The sequence below is a fragment of the Acyrthosiphon pisum genome, chromosome X (genome assembly GCF_005508785.2).
Source record: "Acyrthosiphon pisum isolate AL4f chromosome X, pea_aphid_22Mar2018_4r6ur, whole genome shotgun sequence".
Lineage (NCBI taxonomy): Eukaryota > Metazoa > Arthropoda > Insecta > Hemiptera > Aphididae > Acyrthosiphon > Acyrthosiphon pisum.
Window position 1 is genome coordinate 83567628 of NC_042493.1, and position 22127 is coordinate 83589754.

The following is a 22127-nucleotide window of genomic DNA, read 5'->3' on the forward strand; positions in this document are numbered from 1 at the left end:
GATTTCTATTGAAGAATACGCGTACATAATATAACATGGCTATATAATAATACGGTATGCCTAATGCTAGTAGTAAAACAGAAAACAAATATAAAAATGTCAATAGAAAATCAATGCGCATTGTTGTACTGATATATTCATAAGTTGAATAGTAAAATGGAACATTCTCAGCACGTTGAGTACAATCGCAATAAATTAGTGTTAAGATGTTTATGTACCAGCCACACATTTTTTTTTTGTCGTGCACGTTTCAGTTTAAATTATAAATCTGTTTGGTATGACACAGAATAGTAGTTAGATTTAATTTAATTTTGCATACTTTTAGTTATAAATGCATTTTTACTATTTATAAAACGTTATACGCTATACCATAGGTCGTTTTTTTTGTAAAAATGTATTCATTGTATGTATTTTTCTTACATTTTAGATATTCACGTGAGCTATTTAAAATGTATTGGTATTATTTTTTAAACGAATAACGCAATTTATCATGTAATATTTTAATGTCTTAAGATCAGGTGCCAAAGGTTCCATCTTTGATATATTTTAGACATATTTGAATATTTTTTTTATAGTTTTCATATTGCCATAAACATCATAACCCTATAGTCGTAATAATATTAATAAAATATAACCGATTGGTAGGTACTTAGGTACCTAATAATATGTACACCGTGGAGGATGGAAGAATAATGACACAAATAGTATATTGGGTGAAAAAAAAAGTACAATACAAATACAAATTACACGCGTCTAATAGTAATTATTAATATATGTATATATAATAAAATTCGATCGCACGGCCAAGCAAATTATTTTTAAATATTTAAAATCCAACCACAATCCCGTCGTAGGTATAGATCGCCATCATTTTGCAGACGATTTTTTTCGAATTCAATTCGATCGTCACGTAAATTCAATACCCATTATTAAGATATAATATAATATTATTATATTATGATACAAATACGTCATTGTACATTATGAATATAACAAATAATATATTATTATCATGCTCCACAAACAATATTTGATCGTGAACAATCGTTTAATACGATATTACTAGAAAATATCACATGGTTCATAACTATATTATAGTTGGGCTGGTCTAAACGTTCACGTCGCCGTTACGCGTGCGGTTCAATATTATGGTTGCAAGCGGTTACACATAATATTATAGGTACCTATACCACGTGCGGTTATCGCCTCCAATGCAAACACGGTCCGTTTCCGTACGTCGTCGCGACTCGCGAAATATATTTTAATATTTACATGGGCTACCTATTATACCTATACACCTACCCACTATTATGTACATTTACAAATTTCACAATAAGAATAATATTAAATAGGTACCTAAATGATAACGTTATCGTACACATTATATACACAATACTAAGTCGTAGGTATAATAATATTTGGGCGTATTATTATCGTTATTGTTTTCCGAGCAGTGCCGTATGGGTACGGCGGTGAGCGTACGGCATGTGTACGCCTGGCCGCCTCACACGTACCACTCCTTGACGTCCTGTCTCTTCTTCGGCTTGTTGCTCACTCCGACGATTCCGCCGACACCGCTTCCGCCACTGTGAGGCCTGAAGTTGTTGTGCGCGTACGTGGGCGACGACTGCGCCGACGACGGATAGTTGCCCGGCGACAGCAGGTTGGCCTGCTGCTGGTGGTGCAGGTGCTGCTGCTGCTGCTGCTGCTGGCACAGGCCGCCCCTGTCCGAGCCCTGTTCGACGGGCGCGCCGTAAGCTTTGGGCATTTCGATCTTGTACCTGAAATTAATATATTATTAATAATAAATATATTGAGAATTTATATTGTATAATAAATTCGATGGTAAAATGTATAGAACAACCAAAGCTCAATATATAGGTAGATCACGCAATGGTAATAATAAGATGAGACGATATGAGACAATCGGTGACATGTCTGTAAGCTAATTTACAAATTTGATTTTCCACGTGGTCAGCGGCCAGACGAAAATCTGAACGCCATGTCATACTTAAATACAAACTCCAGAAATTCCGGGGATTTCTATTCAGATTTCTGACCCTGCTGTTCCGTCACTCTACGATGCGTCCGATGCGGAGAAATACATGCTGTTTTGTTTTCCGCCGGACTCACCAGATTTAAGCAAGAGGATGACATCGCACTATTAATTTGCTATCTGTGACCAACGGCCAATATAATATCATATTTTCGTTCAACGGGTTAGAAAAATTAACACCCAAACCGCAAAAAAAAAAAAAAATACGTAAAAATAAATTGGAAAAATTTTGTCACAAAAAATTATTTCAGGTAACCATTTTATTAATATAGATGGATAAAACGATACTTTACGTTATTTTTCCGGATAAGATGGAAATATAAATATTTATTTCATTTGAATACCTAAATTATCTAGACACAATTATCTACGTTGGCGTTTTTACAAAGCAAAATATGAGCATTTTTAAATAAATTGTAATATTTGATATAGGTACCCAAAAAATATAGTACAACTGGTATAAAAATTGAAATATCGTAAAAAGACCAACTCATAATAAATACAGCTAATAATAGGTAACTCTAATTTAGGTACTAAACCTGATAAAGCAACGTTGGTTTTGCAAATTTGATGTGTTGCACGTGGGTCAAAAAGAGAAAACATACATTATATGTGCTGACATCCTCTTAACTAAAATAGTAGGAATAAATATCACTCTACTGCGTATCACTAAACATACATATTATATATTATATACTGAACAAACAAGTCTAGACGAGCACATCCCTCATGCACATTAAATTAATGTCCATGCAGGTTTACTCATATAATTATTTGTCTTCATTGTTTAATAAATAATAATATGTATAATAATGTATTATTATATAAGGATACGAGATCAGATGTCCAAAAGACTTGTAAATTTAACAACAAACTATTAACTAATTAACAAAACAACAATCCAACAATAGCGTAGTCATACATTTTCGTAAATAATATTACTCCGCTGGTACTTTTAAGTTCTCCGCATATTTCACACACACCCCTTTCCTCATCTGCACTTCATAATATTATACACTTTTAACAGTAGGTACGGCAGCTACTCCAATATTAATAAATTAATGTTTGATCAAAGTTAAAACCATAATAATATTATGCCCTGTCACATAATTTATTTTGTATCTCTTTGGTTTTAATTGCAATATAGGTACATACCTGTTCGTGTCGGTCCTGTACTTGACTTTGAGCACGAGCAGTATGATGAGCACGATGATGATGAGCGTGGCGGCCGTGACGAGCACTACGAACGCCGTACTCTCGGCCGCCTTCGTGTTGATCGGCGGCTCGGCGTGCTTGGGCGGCGTCGGTTTGGCCGCCGGCGGGAAATGATCGCCGCCGAACACCACGTTTGGCGTGGTCATCATCGTTTCGCCATCGCGTTCGTCGTAACCGCCGCCGTAACGGTTGCCGCCGCCATATTCGTAACCACCGCCGCCGCCCACGCCGCCACCCGATTTCACGTTCGTCTGCTTGTCGCCGTCGAAGAATGTCGAGTGCGTCGAGGTGCTGGTAGTGCTTGTGGTGATGACCACAGTTCCGGTTGACTTTTCGTTGCCGCCGGATGACGACACGCCGGCCGAACTGCTCGTGTTCGTCACCGCGGTCGCGGTCGCTGTTACCTCGGTACCGAACACCCTCGAGTGCGTGGCCGTTTTCGTCGCGGTGGTCGTGACCGCAGACGACCAGGACTGATCCGTTTGATTGGTGGCCGGAACCGCGGTACTCGCTGCGCCCGCCGCACCGGTCTTGTTCGCCGACTGCTGGTCCACCCCCGCGGATCGGTTTACGGACGATGTCGTCCAGTTAGTAGCGCCGTTGAACGTCGTCACCACCACCGGATGTGAACCTGAACGAAACGATATCACTATTGTTACATATGCACCGATAATTTGTCTTACACCATGAAACGTATTATTAGATTAATATTTAATAGTATATACTATTATTTTATGATTAGTATACCTACCAATATGAATCAGCTAGACTTAGTTTCGTTACAAGTTTAGTTTTATCATTTCGTTATAATGCATATTTTATATCAGATGCATTAGTCATAATTAATAATATATTATTTTCTGCTCGAATGTGTAGGTATATAATAATGTTTTTATTTTATTTTAATGATCTTAAGCGTTGGCAACAATGGCCATTAAAATTTTGTAGGGGGGTTACGGTTGGTTGAGAAACACGTGTGTGCTGGACGAGGATTCGACACTAAAAACCCGGGTGGTCATCCATCCGGGAACTAGTGACGCTGACCGATGCTTGACCTCAGACACGATAGCGACTGAGGCCAACCATCGACCCACACCAGGCTCTAGTTATAATTTATAATATTATTAATATTATTATTATGACATTTAAATTTCGTATGAGTAGCGTGCGATTAAATATTATCATTAAATTTATTTTATGTGTATACCTAGGCAGTTTCTCAATTTTTTACCCACCTGCTTATGATTTCATTAACCCCCATGAACAAATAAATTGTGATGTACAGTTATAATTAATGTATTAAAAAGCTTTATACTTTTAATAGTAGTGGCTGAATCGTCAGTAGAAGACGTTGGGCCAAATCCAGAACCCGTAATACAGTCGGTTTCTTCGTCATCACACGCTCCAGGGACTTCAGTTACTAATGATGGAGGTGGTACAACTGTTGGGGGTACATAGACGGGTGTAATCAAGTCATCTCCTGTATTGACAAAAAAGTACAAATATAATATTTAATCAATGTTTTTAGTTCTTAGTTATTATTATTACAAAACTAATTATTTTAATTTGTTGAAAATATTACAAAGCTGATCTTACAATAATATTTTACGAGTTTCAAAAATATAAACTAAATAATTGTAAACATTTCCTCCGATAGTATAATGTGGTATATAGTTAATAGCACTATGAAGTTGTGTTAATTTAAAATGGGAAGGAAATAGGAATTAAATTAAAATTATATCCATGAAATAATTGAATCCTAATCAAATTATTTTTTATATGAATAAATAGTTATAATCACTCACCAGACCCAACATCAAATGTTACAGTACACTGGTCTTCATCGTCGTGGTTACAACCAGACCCTGCTCCAGAGTAGACTAAGTCGTCCATTACCCCCGATGCTGGTGTCTAAAAATTTAAATTTTAGATATTTATAAGTGTTAATTAATTGTTAAATTGTTAAGATTTCAAATACCTCATTAATCATTATTAGGAAGCTGGGTATATTATTTTTAATAATAAATATATTTTATAAATCTTTTAATTAACCTGTTGCATAGTATCCAGCAGAGAGTGTTCGTTCAGCCTGTCCAAAATCGATGACAATTGTTGAGCATCTCCTTTGCTGGTTGTCCTTGGATCTCTGTTGGCCGTCAAGTCAAACACCCTGAGGCCATTGAAGACCAAACCCACCATAACTCCTTCGAACGCGTCTTCAATACGTTGTTTAGTTTTATTCCATCGACCACCAACTTGAATTGTTGACTGTCTATTAAACACACTGAGTTGGTGTCCTGCAAACAGTATTGGTTTTTTCTGTATATTATATTATCTTCTTGTCTAATTTAGATAAAGTTGCAATACGCACCTGAAGGGTAGAGAGTTTGCATACTATTATCGTCCACCTGCAAAGTCGAGTTTGGCCCCGACCTTACAAATCTGACCAAATGATAGGAATTGTCGTTCACTATGACATTTGCCTCACCGATAGGATGGTCATTAGTACCGACGTTGTAAATTACTACAATGTGTCCATTCACCTTTTTGGAAAAAAAAAGAATAACGTATAGAATTATAAAACGTACTTGTGTAAGTATATAGCCATGTAGGACATATAGGTACTTATAAAAACTAAATCGCTCTTTTTAAAAAGTTTATCAAACGATAAGGTAAAATCAAAATAATACACGCATTATCATGAAAATACCAACTGTATACCTACCATAAGAGTTTAACATTTGTAATGTATCTAATAAAAATTTAATATTTAATACTTTATCAAAAATATGGTGAATTTCAATACAACTTATGAACATGTGAATTTTATTATTCATAAAAAAGTTCAGTAATTTACAAATTTATACACACATAATATTGTCATTATTAAAGTTTACAAGGTGTTTGGAGCAAAAACCTGTGTTACAAAAAGTAAAATTTAGTAGGAAGTTGAAAGACGGCGAAACTTTCTGCCATAATATACGTAAAAGAAAGTTAAATTCTTATTTGAAAATCTGAAAATAGTTTTAAATAATTTCGTTGATATATATTAAAACAAAATTGTATTTCTCAAGAAAATAAATGAATAGCTTATTTAATAGTTTTAGTAAAACCAAAAAAGTATGTTGGGTATTAAATGTTTTGTTCATTATGTAACCAATAGAATCAATTAAACTTAGGTAGTAGGCGTTTTATACTTTTATTAGATAGATTATTATCATAATCTAAAAACGATACATAGTAAAGTTATTTTTTAAATGTTATTAAAAACCAACAGTCTGTATAAGTACATTTCATGAAGATTATTTTATAAATTGTCAAACAAATTATTTTAAATTTGTGAAGTACCTAATGTTTAAAAAAAAAAACACAAATATTAACTATAATTACGCCTTTTCAACTTTAAATTGGTTAAATGTACCTACTTAAACATCAATATTGTCTAAAAATCAATTTTAGTAACATGAAATCTTATAGAAAAAATAATTAAAAACTAACTTTTAAAATTTTAAAATGATAAAAATATCTGAATCATTCATAGCTATTGTGATAAATTTGTATTTCGTATTGTATAATAAGAGCTAAATTTACTTTAAAAAAATATTCATAATGCCATAATTTATGTAGAATATAAGTTACCATTTCAAGCTGTAGGTAATCACCAGAAGTGCCACTTTCTACACGGAACAGTACACCGCTGGACTTGGATGTGATGAAACCCAAAGCCAATAGGTCATTTTGCATATCTGGTTGGCGTCCGTCGGGGAAAGCATATGTCACAAGACCCCCATCAGGGCCAAAATCATAAGAAATAGACGCTGAAACGACAATTTTTTTTTTATCTCCGATTTTATAAATACGCGAACAATAATATGTACTATTTTATAATATAAAACACGAATAATATACAAGCAATTTTCGACTATCATGTAATAGCGTAAAAAACGTAGGTACCACAATTATAACCGTTGTGGATAATTAAAAATAAAACCTAATGCATAAATTATATTTTAAATATCTGATTTCTAACTTACGTTCAGAACATGTCGGTCCAACGAATGCAGTCATGTCGCAATCGCACGAATACGAATTCCACTGTTCCACGCACGTTCCGTGATTGTCACACATGTCTTGCGTGCACATTTTGCTGAGTCCTGTGTCATGGAGTCAAGCAAAAATATCGTATATAAGCTATAACATCATCTCATATGCAGTTTGTAAAAATATTATGTAGACCAATGTTTGGTCCCATGTTTGGGCAGTGATTATTTTAGGTGGTGCCCCTGGTGCCCAGATATTTGTATATTATTAAAATTATTTCTATCGTATTTATTTCGAACCAAGCCAATTTCTAACGACTGTCCTTCCTCTATCCATGGCAAGTAGGGTCTGAAATAAACACTGTGATTTGGACGTTTGGGTTACAAGATGCTGTTGATGGATGACAATTACAATGTTCTAAGATTAAAAGATTAGATTATATAATTTTACTTCTACCCACCTATTACAGTGAAACAATGCTACTACACTTTTTATTTATGGGTCTTCAGTAAAAGAAGGGTCAAATAGTGGGTTGCTATATCGAAAAGGTGAACTTTGATGTAGACTATTCATGAACTTACCGTCACAACCAACGGTGATGAGTGTGCTGGGTATGGTGGCGTTCTCTACCATGTCCGGAGATTCGCCATTGTATTCCAATCCGGACATGCATCCCTCAAACCCGTGTCTCGAGTGTATGTGCTTTGACTGACGTTTATGCAATTCTTTAGGCACGCCACCTGTAAAAATGCGTCATATTTTTATAAAGACATATTCAAAGCATATACAATTTAATAAAATATATTTATATATCATGCGCATGCCTTCTGTATAAATTACAATTTCCAACATAGGAGACTTATCTAATATACTATATCAAAACAAATTAACAACGAATTGAACTCACCAACATAAAACATCCCGTTCAATTGTATGTTGTGTGGTCTAGAGATGGTTGTGGTTGATGCTACCTGATCATCGATAAGTAGACAAAACATAGTGGCCGATATTTGTAACAAGTGCACTGAATGCCAATAGTTGTCACTGTAACTGTTCTTCGAAGTGTCCCGAAGTCGAATAACGTGCGTGCCTGAACGAATGTTGATAAGTATGTGGCCGTTGATCAATTCGGCAAGTGCAAAGTCGTTGTGCTTTCCACCGTTGTAGAAAAACAATCCTGATGTGTGCTTAGTCTTAAATCGATAGTAAACTTCCATTCTGGAGTAGGCCTTTAATGGCGGCAATCCTATGAACGTATTCTTTGATAGGAACGTAACCGTGTGCACCAACGAAGGAGGTTTTTCTTGCTTTTGATATTTGGAGGTCATGTGTACTTTGGGCAAGTCTTCCGAAACTGAAAATAAAAACAAATGATACTGAAAACACTTTCTTTAAGATTTCAATCTCAATACTCGGTCTAGGTTGTCAGTAGAAACTTACAGCCTTTGGTTGAAATTTTTGCGAGATCAAAATAATTAATTTTGTTTAGTATAAATTGTTGGATGCTACCGATGAAGCTGGGGAGGTTTGCTAAAGCGTCTGGATCTTTAGGAGGTGTTCCACCAACTAATAGACCTTGCCATCTAAGAGTTATTTTATCTTCCATATCGGAATCATCTAAAAAAAAAACATTGTTTTAAAAATCACTGTTCAGACAACAATGAATGTTAATTGTTGTAATTACTTTTAACAGTGACATTGTCCACTTTCAAACGAATTTCATGTGCCCTTCTTATATAGTGCACTGAATGCCAGTTATTATCGTCTAAATGAGATCCACATAAAACCACCTGAATAATACAAATTAATGGCTTAATAGTTGTTTCTACGTTTCATTAACATTTCAAACTAAAAATGTAAATCACCTTAAACTATTGAAATCGTAAATCAACTAATTTTTTTTATTTTAAGTTGTGTTTAAATTATTATATAGGTAAATTATAAAAAGCATTACTAAATTGTATTAATACATTTTGTATTTGTAAACAAGCAGTTTTAAAAATAAAATGGTAATAAATAATAGTTAATACCTTTTCTTTGTCACCAATTTTTAAGGCTAATCTAATTTTTCCAACTATCAATGCAATTTCCAGCCTATCCCATGTACTGTCGAAAGTCTTCATTAACACAGCCAACGGTCTATTTGTTTTGAATCGAAAATACATGTCTTCAACTTGAGTTGTCATCTTTTCCGGCATTATTGCTTGTACGTATTGTGTTCCGTTAAAACTGTACATGGATGATTCTGTAGAAATAACAATTTTAATTTAACTTTTGTGTTATATAAACTTTTTGTATATTTATTCTAAAATAAGTTGTTTTTAATCATAATACACAGAATTAGACTTAATATAATATGGAATGAAGTTTATTTTCTAATTTCTAATTAAAAAAAAATGGATTAAATCATACAATATAGATACGATAATATATTAATATCTACTTTAAGTATTACCTATTATAAAATTATCAAAACAAAAATGTAAAGTAATTTGAAATCAAACAATATATTATTTTCTTTTAGGAATTTGGTAGTATTAACCATTATACCTACTAATGAAGAAATTCCGTTATGGGTTGTGGACTGCGGTTTCATTCATTAAATTTTAAGGGGCGAGTAGTACCTAAGTATACTAAATAATGTATAAATGGATAACGTATTACAGTAAGTTTGTATAATGTTTAGTAGCAATTTTCAAACTTCTATCGTTAACGAGATCAACTCACTTTGTAGTCCGAAATCCAACTCAAATTTAAGTATTATAAAGCATTATTGGTTCTTTTATTTATCATTACCTTTCATGCAAGTGGCTCCAGCGTACTCGGTGTTTGAACAGTCACATATCACACGATTCCAACCTTCGTGACAAATTCCTCCATTGTAACAAGTGTCTGATTTGCAACTGTTTGTAGATTCAGGGCAATGTGGAGTTACGGACACTATTAAAATAATTTTCCACGTTGAAAAAGTTTTAAAAAAAATGAATTTAAAATAATATATTGAAATGTTTTGACATATGTACATGACAATATCATGTTCTAGACTAAAATATCTACACGTGTGTATTAGATTTATTTGTACAAAATTAAATCACAGTTTCTATTTGAAAATGATACTTTAACACTACTACCTACGGTTTTACTATAAAACGTTATTAAATCATTTGTCGAGTTATACCTTTTTGTAAATTTCTAAGTCAGTTTCATAGTTCACTTATCATTGATTACCTATCTTTTACCCCAATCGAATCTCAGTAACGTATAATATGGACACTATAATATTGTGGGTGAACTATATAGTTTTATCTCGTCCGTTCAATATATTATTTTTTTTTTCACAACAACCAGTAGTTAATTGGCCTTTGTTTGGCTCATTAAACAATACCGTGGTCCTGTTCTAGAGACGAGCTGACCAAATTGATTGCTACACCATCCAGGACGAGGTCACGCACGCACCCAACGAATCCCGTTTCCAATGACAGTGTCCACACGCCAGGCGGAATCTTTTTGTGGTACACCGCCCGACCACCGAATCCCAACATGATACCGTTCTGTAGGTGTAACTGATTAGAATCGCCTGAAAATGAAATAAATCATAACTGATAAGTATTTCGAACACGATGACATATTGTTGTAGTGTTGATAAAATGTATAATTATTGTAAGTCATAATAATTAGGGCTGAGAAGTTTATTATAACTTCTTATTTATTTTTATTTTTTGTATATGGCAGTACAGTTGATTTGGTTTTCTTAGCTAAAAATTAATTTTAATAACACACCAATGTAAATATCTGATTTTTATATTGCACTTTTTGATATTTTAAGGTATTTTTTTGTCATTTCACGCAATTGTTAACCAATTTTTGATAACTTTTAAAAAAATCATTACTTTTTTCATTTATAATTAATATCAAATTATACAGCTAAAATACATTTTAATAATCATAATTTTAATTTTAAACTATTAATTTGACAAGGTATTTGTATTTATTAAACAATAAAATATATTAATAAACGTATTCATACATTTAGAGCTATGAGTATATATACTATTAATTTTGTTGCATTTTATTGTTTACTCTTTACTGTCAACATTTGATTTCTAAAATTAAATACATCAACATGAATTAATTAAAGTTTTATTTATCTTGCTATTTATAATATAATTGTGTGCATTTTTTAAAACGTTTAGGTCGTATTTGTATTTTTTTTTTTTAGGTCATCTACTCCCGAGTACTAGTCATAATATTAGTTAAATGTATTTAAACAAAACTTTCTACTCGGAGTACATATGTAACGCAGTACCTATGCCATATATGGTATAGTAAACGTTTACGCTTGTAAGCACGATACGCGTTATGTTCGCTCTATAAATGCAAAACAACTGAGTACAATTTGAACGATACAATTTTTGGATATTTTTTTCAGGTCAGGCAGAAACATTAAAAAAGTTTTTTCGTGCTATCTGAACATAAACCGTTAAATTAAAATGTCTTCAGTTAAAAGTCAAATGTAACAAATAATTATATATTTTATTTTGTTGTTGTGTCAATACTCTACGCAGTATGTGGTGGCGTGAACTCTTATTTTATTGACACACAAAAACACCATCGTACAGTTTGGAAAACTGAAACCCAAAATCTACAGTCACATAATCACATACTTGTAAACAACTTCAGTGCAACGTTCATTGCATCAGTATTCGTCATATTATTTATTAGTATAACTATACATAATAATACGATATTTATTATACTTATATGTATTGATTAAACGGGTTTAACATGTCCCTCATGTCCAGTGGGAATCAACCACGCTGCCCATGAAATTGCAATCACATTTTTAGCTGTACCTACTTACTTAAATTAAAGGCTAAGGTCTAAATATACATTCAAAACTAGGTAGTATTTTTTTTTATATAACAAGTGGTTTAAAAATGATTTGATATTCCTGTATGATGTACGTCACTCATAATAAATATTAATTTTATTTAACATTTTTTTTTCATAGATTACAATAATATAATGAAAAATTAGTAATTTATGATTAAATTAAAGTTATAGATAAGTGGCAAAGGGTATAAGACCTCACAGATTTCAGATTTGTGACCAACCTTTGACGAAAAAACCTTTACGAACAACAATGCTCATATTATGGTAAATTAAATATTTTTATACGTGACATGCTTCTTACCGTTTGTCGTGAAATCTGAAGAGTAATCGTCTACGGTGCAGTGTATATCTCTGTCATTACGCCATATCGAAAACTCGTGCCATTGACCGTCGTTGACTTTGATTTTTTCCGAACTCACTTCAGCACGAGTGCCACCAGCACCCAAATCCAAATACACGTAGAGTCGTCCGTCAACCATTTCAACCGCATAAATGCCAGACTAGAAATGAATTAAATTTAAAATAACCAGCGTGGTATAGTAAAATTTTATATAGTAAGCGCATTATTTTTAAATATATATGTATTATTAGTTAAAAGACCTGAAAGTTATTTAAATAATGTAAAAAAAAAACTAATATGTAGGTATTGAAGTTTGTTATCACTCGATAAGTAGGTTTCCCTTAAACGCTCAAGACAACTAAGTTTGTCTATAACTTTCATATTAGTTATTAACCTTAGTATAATATTTAGTCTGAAAACTTCACATAACTTTGTCAATATTTGATCAACCTAGGTACTTATTAAAACCACTTAAATGTAAAAATATACGTATTATATATGTTGCCTTAATAATAATTATTGTTTCAATAAAATAGTATTATATATAATAGTTCTTTAGAAAAAGAGTCACAAAATTATAAAGTAGGTACTATTATATAATATTATAATAATCTTATATTATACATATGTGTCTTAAACATTAATATAATGCAATTTTAAAATTAAAACTGGTTCAATGGATTGTTCACAACTAATAAACAGAATTGAGGTTAAATCTAAAACGTTTCAATATATTATATAAAATAACATTTTTAGTTTACCATTTGCCTTACCTATGTAGAAAGTTCAAATACAAAATATATAATGAGTTATATATTGATAGTTAATGTATATTTGTTGAGTTTCATTCATTGAAGATTATATTATTATAATATTTTAAGAACACCAGGGATTGCTTATACATTTTTAAAGACAAGTGCATAATGTTTTCTTGTTCTGATAGATATTATTATTACATAATATGCACTAATCGGCAAATGTAAACATACATTATTAGGTTGTAGCAAAGATAAAATATATTCAAATTATTAGAAATTGATTAAAAGTCGATTCTGCAAGTATAGTTATGGTATGAAATTTAATATACCAAAAAAAAAGTTCATACATTTTGTACTTACCAGCACAAATACTGTAAGTAGGTACTGAATACTTCGGCAGGTTCAGCACTTTTCGGGGAGAACTATCACAACTAATTAGTAACCGATGATTATCATCAATGATTTCAACAAAAATTGTAACAATCCTGAATCTCAGCCACTGATTGAATTTTTACAAGACTAATTTGGGTTGAAGGTGAACTCCAACAGAGCACAACACACTAATCAACACACGTTTATGGACGCTGTTTTCAAACGGGGTTGGTTACACTACAAACAGGAAGTCAGGCGTCTTATTTTAGGTATTACTAATTCCTTATTTTATGCTTGCCAAAATTACCTGAACCCTAATTATTATCATCTATTTTACCCAAATCTGAATCTTAATCTAAATCCTAAATCTGACACACACACAAGCTAATATCAAAATACATGATGATACAACTAATACATTTATTTGGGCACATATTGTTTACAATTGTTTTACATATTTAAAAGGCAATACTTGATATGTTTTATAATAAATCTATTTCATTTATGAAAATAAATAATTTTTTTATCGTTAGTTAACTAAGTGAAAAAAAAATAATAAAGAAAAAACGTGAATGTCGTCATCGTGTAGACAGTATGATGCAGTATAATTTTTCCTTACAATAAATTTAACTATTTCAAATATTTATTTGATTAAATCATGATTTGTGGAGCGCATCGAGAGCATTGAAAACTGTTAATAATTACGTGATCTTGAAAATTTAAACAAATTAATATTAAATAATAGGGTACATATTAGGTACATAATAATAATAAATTTATAAAACTGAATAATAACTATATTGGTACGTACTACGTTTTCAACCACTTTTTTGTGACATGATTAAATAACTTTTTACGTGAAAAAAACACGTTTTATTATTTTGTACCCACTAATTGCTTACATAATTTGCATGTAATTGGTTTTTATATAAATCCAATATATTCAACTAGGTAGTTATTAATACCAAGTAACTGAGTTGAAATATCTTTAAAATTATTTCTCAGTATGTTAGAGTTATTTAATATATAAGTCTCATATGTTTTGAACAGTTTGACTTGAATATTTCGATACAGCTAGTACTTCTGAGACTAGAAGCTAGGAGCTATCATTTTTTTTTCTTGGAATTTTAAATGTGGGTAGAATGGTAGATATAAAGAGTTTGTTTAATTTTAAAAATAATAATATGACACATATTATGTATGTTTAATAATAATAGGACAAGATATATAAAAAAATATGAAGTAAAAAAATGTTATTAGGTAAACCTATATTTTATTACCTACGTGAAATAATGTACCTATGTATTATAAATGTACTTATAATATATTATCATGAAATTACTAAAAATGTGTTTCTATTTATAGGAATACCTACCTTTATTAATACAATATATAAATAATAATAAATTGATTATTATCATTTATTACTGGTAGTATGGACGCCAATATAATATGTAGGTATATTATATGCATTAAAAATACTAAAAATATATAGAATATTGGGTTTATTCAAAAAAAAATATTTTCAATCATCAGTGCATGGAATATAAAATTCAATTATGGAGTAAGTAGGTATACTGAAATTAATTGGAGAAAATTCACGTTATTATCTGGGCGTGAAAGGATTTAAATCGAAAATGTATGAAGCTCAACAACTTAATGTAGAGAAAAATAATATTATGTAAAGAAACAAATAGTATTAAAATCTCAAATGTAAGTCTTCGCGTCCCTTTCTTCGTATCACTCTTTCAATTACCAACCCACAATGTATCTATGGACAAAATCACCCCATATACAGAATGCTTCGTGAACTAAATAATGTTAATTTTGATGTTAATATTTAATAAATGTATTAGTTATAAGTTTGCTGTAAGTACCTCCTATTTATCTATATTACCATTAAGCTTATATTGTGTTGTATTTTCTATTTGTTCTGTATTACCGTGTGTTATAAATATCTACTCCTTATAAATTAAATTAAAAATGAAATCATAAAATTTCCGATTAGAGTTTATAAATAAATAAATATTAAATTATATTATTTATTTTTGAAAGTAATTACATTCATTTAAATAATTTATTAAGTACTTCAATTGTTACTAAATTTAGAAAAAAAATATTTGGAAACAACTTATGTTCAAATTATGTTTATACGCAGTTATGTTCAATTTATATTTTTAGTAACTATGATAATGAATTGATTTAAAAAAAAAAATAATATACGAGTACACATACCTATTTTGTGTTATTCCGTTATTAAATATTTAAATGTACTTACGGTATGTTCAGTTTGACCTCTGCTGAAAAATAATAGACCATCTGGCTCGTTGGTCCGAAACTTTACTGAAATCGAACCACTGGTCGTACCGTCCCAATTAGGCAACATCTAAAAACAAACATAAATATCAAACTATCGTAGAAGACGATGATGTAAATAATAAATTATGAACCTAAACAAATTTTAAGTATATTATATTGATTTTTATACCTAGTTAAAACAACTTTACTTGTGAAGTAATTCACGTTTGTATCTATATATAGTATACAAACACCCACTACAAATTAAATTATAATGTTATTTAATTAGATAGTAAGTACTTAATAATTTATTATCCAATTATGTAAAAAAAAATAAATTGTTTTACAACGGGATTATAACAATTAACAATACTCATTATATAAATATATAGTATTATAAGATTCTTTTTTAATTTTCTAATCGTTTATTTATTGTAGTTTTGTACATTGGTTGAACTACAATTATTTGAATCGTAATTAACATAATATTTTACTAATATTAAATATCATGAATGTAATATTATAATAATAACAGGATCTTATCATAGGGATTTGTTATTGTTATAAACTTAAATAAATAGAACAAGTGCATAGCTAGGTATTTGGTATACAATAATTATGAAGTAGGTAAGTACCTTTACATTTTCATATATTTTCTGTAATTTATAATTTTAGCACAATTATAGAATTTAAAATCTACAATAAAGGTTGTTGGTGAACAAAACGTAGTTGTTGAACCTCCGTTGAATAATTTAATATGATGCAAAAAGTATATTAACGATAGTAATAATGATTATAAGCTTGTGTGCATAAATGTAATTAAAACAACTATTAATCTTTTAAATAATTATATTAGTTATTTAAAAAATAATAAATAGCTTATGAGTATGATTAAAATTCAGAGGTAGTATAATGGTGATCATTTCAATTTTTTCATTTTTTGATATATTATATAATTTTAAGGAATGGGTGAAGGTATTCCTGCTTCAATTTACTATACAATATTCACCTGTACCTAAATACATTTTTGGGTCCTTGGTTTTGAGTTAATGCAGTTAATTTTATATTACTATTGTTCCCAAAACAAAACGGTGAAATGTATTTTTATCTGATTATTATTGTACCTACTTTCTTTTTTATATGGCTAGGTAAAAATATTATTTTAATTCGCATTTTTGAATAAAACTATAGAATTATTACGTACGTTCAACAATATCTAAAATTTAAAGGAAAACAATGTATGGTTATAAAGAAAATTAATTTTTTTATTGACTAATTAACTGTTAGTTATGTTTTGATAATTATTATGATTTCATCATAATATATTCATATTGATTAATAGGTACATAAAATTATTATGCATTATGTTACATTAAGTATAAAAGTCCATCAATTTGTATTGTAATATTATATTCATATAAATTCATATTATCAAAGTATGATAATGTACCAATTACGATATTTGCTTGTTTTGTATGAAATATTTTGTTATTATGAATCGCTTTCGTACCCATACGAAGTGAATACAAATTAAAACTTATGTTTAAATAAATAATGGAACCGATAAGTTTTTCATAGCATATTTAGTACATCTTTTCTTTGTAGAATTCGTTCAACAATTGTACGTTAGTTTGTACATTAGTTTATAGGTATATTTATAGCATTGATTATAAATACTATATAGTTAATGCTTATAGGTATACTTATATTAATATTTATACATTTATGCGTCCAATTGGAACTGTATTTAAAAGAAATAGTTAATAAATTAACTATTATATCATAAAATATTAAAAACAAGAACAGTACCTAAGTTATTTTAAATATAATTTATTGCAATCTAATATAAATATAGACTTTTAGAATCGAACAAACGGTATTTTCACTAGATACCTACAAATGTTAAGATTTTATAAAAACCAAGAACAACTGAAGAGATAGTGAAAACATTTGAAGTAAAAGTAATTTTGAATCGCAATATCGTGCAGTCTTATCAATATCTTCCTGCTGAATCATTCTGAGAGTCAAAAAGAGGGGAAATATTTTAACAGGAAATTCTATTTTTATCCTTACGATTGTATACTCTCAATATATGTTCGTACGTGATGTGAAATGTAATAACATCCTCGAAAGCAAAAACGAATGAAAAGAAATTCAACTAAATAAAGAATACGGATAGATCAGGTAGGTAAGAAATAGAAACAGCGAACATAACGAAAAAATAAGAAGAAAATAATAATATAAGAAACAATATTTATTTAAAATCACCAACTACATAAATGTCTTGAAACTTATACTATGAATCCACTAGGTCCCCAGGGACTGGGAAGAGATTAATTTTTATTTATCTTTATTAATCTTTATAACAAAGTTAGTCTGTCGAATCAGCTATAATTCTTTGAAGATCTTCACAATGATATGACCAGAAAACTTTATGTAAACAATCGTAACTGCAGATACAAAGTTTTCCCCAAGTTCAATACCATTAGTCGATTTTTGGCTTTTGCAGACATAATATAATAGTGTTTATTGTTTAGTGTTATTATTATTATTATTATTATTATTATTATTATTATTATATCAAACTTATCGTTGTAACTGAGATTATATCATATTACATTAGAAACGGAATTAATTACGAATAATAATAATTATAAGAAATTATATGAACCAAAATGTCAACAACGTTATTTTAAAATTCGGACCTGGAACATAATAAAAAATCTTGAAAAACGCGAGACGTAGGTACAACATTATGCGGGTATATTTTCTTTTATTGTTAGTGTGATTTACTTAATAATATTATATTCTTAAAAAAGTAATGATTCTTACATTATATTATGTTACATATTATTTCAATATAGTCTAATACTCTAATTGTTAAAACTTGATTAATTGATTTCTTACGTATTATTTGTTTTATTGTAAATTAATAATCATAACTAATTAACTAGTGAAGCAAATTAATAGCACTTTGATATTGTTATGACCATTTTTTTTTCTAAGCAACAATTAAATATTTAAATAACATATTGTTGTTAAAATTAATTCTGTCTTTTAAGTACAGCCAATGTTATATAATTATATACGTATTTGTTTTTCATGAAGTCATAATTTATTTCATTCTCAGTTTTCAAAAGTTTATTCAAACAATTTAAGTTACTTGTATTATAATTTATATAAATAAACTTAAATTTAGCGAATAAATTATACTTAAAATTTGGTATATGACAACATAAACCAGGTGGAAACTAAGCAAGTAGCCAAAAAGTATCAATAAATGCAACACAGGTATGAGCTGAATAAAATAGTTGAGAAAAACATGGATACCCCACCTGGAAACTATGGAGCATTGGTTGGTAATAGGTGGCCTGTGGGCCCTCAATCTAGCACGTGGAAGATAAATAACTGGACAGTCCAACCTTTTTTTTTAATGCTGGTTTTCGTTACGTCATATCAAATATTTTATATATTTGGATATATTTTAGCTCCATATACATTATATTGTGAAACTTCATTCTCCAAAATGACGTTTAAAAAGAATAAATATTGTTCAAGATTAACAGCTAATCTCTCCACCTTGAAAACACACTGTGCATTATAGTTGTTCTCCAAGAGAACAAATTTTTAAAAACTGCCTAATATTTTATTATTATAGTTTAAAGCTATAATAAGTATAATTAAACTATAATTTTATTTATAACTGTGTATAAAGTAGGTAATTAATGTGTACCAATAATGTAAAATATAAATGTAAAAAATATTTTTTAGAAATAGGTATTTATATTTTATTTTAACTTGATCGACTATTTTAAAATCAACCATAGAAAGTGGGTATAAAACTCTGTTGTACAGTACCTAGGTGTCTAGAGGAGTCACTGTAATTGATGTGTTAAATTTGAAGTCAATGATATAAAATAATAATTGTATACGTAAAACGATTCTGAGCAAATACGTTGTGTCAGCCTGTTATATTAGTAAGTATCTTTTAAAATATTATTGTGATTAAAGTAATTTATTTTGCTATTATAGTATATAAGTCAATTCGAAAAGATCATTGTGTGTATAAAATATAATAATATACTTAAAAAGTTTCAAGTACAATCAATATTTTTAAACTGTAATAAAATAACTAAAATCTTTATTGTTGTTTAAATATTTAATTTCATAAACATTTTAACTCTAAATAGATAGATAATTCTAAAAAAAATCGTACCTACCTATGTATATTTTTAACATTTCTCAATGGTATGATAAAAAATACGGAGAACCTTATATTCAATTTTTCAGCATTTTAACCCCACAAAAAAAAATGATTGACATTTATACGAAAAAAAAACTAAAAAAATCTAAAACTGTAAATGTCTATAAATAGCTCAAAACGAATCTAAAGATTTTCAAATTTGTTTCATGCATATATTTAGTAAAAATTTAATTTACAAACGAATATTATTGGTTTTTTGAATTATAACAAAATAAGAAAATATCGTTCATTTACGAGTCAATATCCAATGTCTAACATCTGATGTTCATAAAAATTAATGTGACTTTACGGTAAACTTTATTTTTATAAAACGTAGAAAAACTTAAAGGAAACTTGTATTACATTATCAAATCTTAGATATAAATAGAAAAACTTTTATACATTTTTAATTCAAATTTTTTTTTTTTTTTAACATTTTTGTGATTTTGACGAATTTTGTCGAAATTCCAACTTTAGACACTCATAAAAAATTCATCTGGATTCACGCTCAACTTTTTTTTTAATTTCCATTAACAAAAACTTATGTAGAACCTTGTATTAAATATTCAAGTATTTGACAAAGCGCAAATTTATTTACTGACAATAATTTAAAAAAAAAAAAAACTAATAAAAATCGAAATTGCCAAAAAGAGTACAAATATTTAGAAAAAATGTTATGGTGTATAAAACTATGCGAATATAAACATTCATTGATCATTTTTTGTATCCAAAGTTATTTCTATTGTAGTTACACCAAAACTCGAAATTGCTTTAGTTTATATTTAGTTTAGTCTTTGGTACCCGGGGCCTTTGAGGCGAACAACCAGAGGGCGTGTGCGCTCGTGCGCGGTGCTTATGAGCGTCATCACAGAGTGGTGACGCTATATGTATATATAAAAAGGTGGGTAAGTGGATGTCGCTCTGCTGTACAGTAGGTTAGAAGTGGGTCACTGTATAATGGACAGTATTAAATTTGAATTCAATGATATAATATCACTGTATAAGAAAAACGATTCTGAGCGGAGACGGTATATCAGTCTATGTATTAGACATATAATATATACTTAAAAATGGTATTAAAAAAAAATTGACCTATAATAGGTACCTATAATAAATTCCAAATTAATCATATCATAATATCTATTAGGTACTTATAAGTTATAACGCGTTATACATCAACAAAAAACCGTGGTAAAATCATAGATATATAATAGTATACTTTAGAAGTTTCAAGTACCCACGAATAATATTATACAATCACAACAAAATAACTAAAATAGTTATCCTAGGTTTTTAATATGTAATTTCGTCCAAATTTGTACTTAAAATGACTATAAAAATAAACTGTGTAAATGTATTTTTTAAATTTTTTGGTAACAGAATTAATTACTTATGTGGAATCTTGTTTTAAATTTTTAATTCTTAGATACAAAAATTGAACATTTTATAAATTTTTAACTACAAAATAATTTTTCAAATTAAAATTTGATCTTTAAATGCTTATAAAAAAAAATTGTGCCTATGTTTTTTTAATATTTTTCAACTGATATTGTAACAATATATCAGGAGCTTTGTATTAATTTTTTACACTTTTGGCCTAATAGATAAAACTTTATTGATATTTATAGAAAAAAAAACTAAAAAAATTGAAAACTGACCATGTCTGTACACAGCTCAAAAAGAATCAAATTATTTTCAAAATTTTATGGTGTATAGGAAATGCTAATATAAACATTCAGTAAAATTTTCATGTATCTGCAGTTATTCGTTTTTGAATTACAACAAAATAAGGAAATCGCTACATGAGAAATCGAGTGAATATCCAATGTTGTAAAAATTTGAATTTCAAACGATCATAAAAATTTAATTTGACTTTCTTATAGATATTTTTTGTTTGATAAAGGTAGATAA

General features: G+C 29.3%; 1 protein-coding gene across 1 annotated transcript in view; it reads right to left on the reverse strand.

Moving 5' to 3' along the window:
- Positions 1-580: 580 nt before the first annotated feature.
- The window catches only part of LOC100169186 (neurexin-1), a 285341-nt gene continuing 263794 nt past the window's right edge, over positions 581-22127 (reverse strand). Inside the window, exons 10-26 of the mRNA XM_029490369.1 lie at positions 15954-16061; positions 12507-12705; positions 10698-10889; positions 10109-10252; positions 9343-9557; positions 8997-9102; positions 8753-8929; positions 8220-8666; positions 7894-8052; positions 7306-7425; positions 6911-7089; positions 5643-5814; positions 5324-5568; positions 5077-5182; positions 4587-4751; positions 3212-3902; positions 581-1781 (exon numbers count right to left, since the gene is read on the reverse strand). Of these exons, the coding sequence (XP_029346229.1) occupies positions 1505-1781; positions 3212-3902; positions 4587-4751; positions 5077-5182; positions 5324-5568; positions 5643-5814; positions 6911-7089; positions 7306-7425; positions 7894-8052; positions 8220-8666; positions 8753-8929; positions 8997-9102; positions 9343-9557; positions 10109-10252; positions 10698-10889; positions 12507-12705; positions 15954-16061 (3702 nt within the window). The 3' untranslated portion in view covers positions 581-1504. The remainder of the gene's footprint in view (positions 1782-3211; positions 3903-4586; positions 4752-5076; positions 5183-5323; positions 5569-5642; positions 5815-6910; positions 7090-7305; positions 7426-7893; positions 8053-8219; positions 8667-8752; positions 8930-8996; positions 9103-9342; positions 9558-10108; positions 10253-10697; positions 10890-12506; positions 12706-15953; positions 16062-22127) is intronic.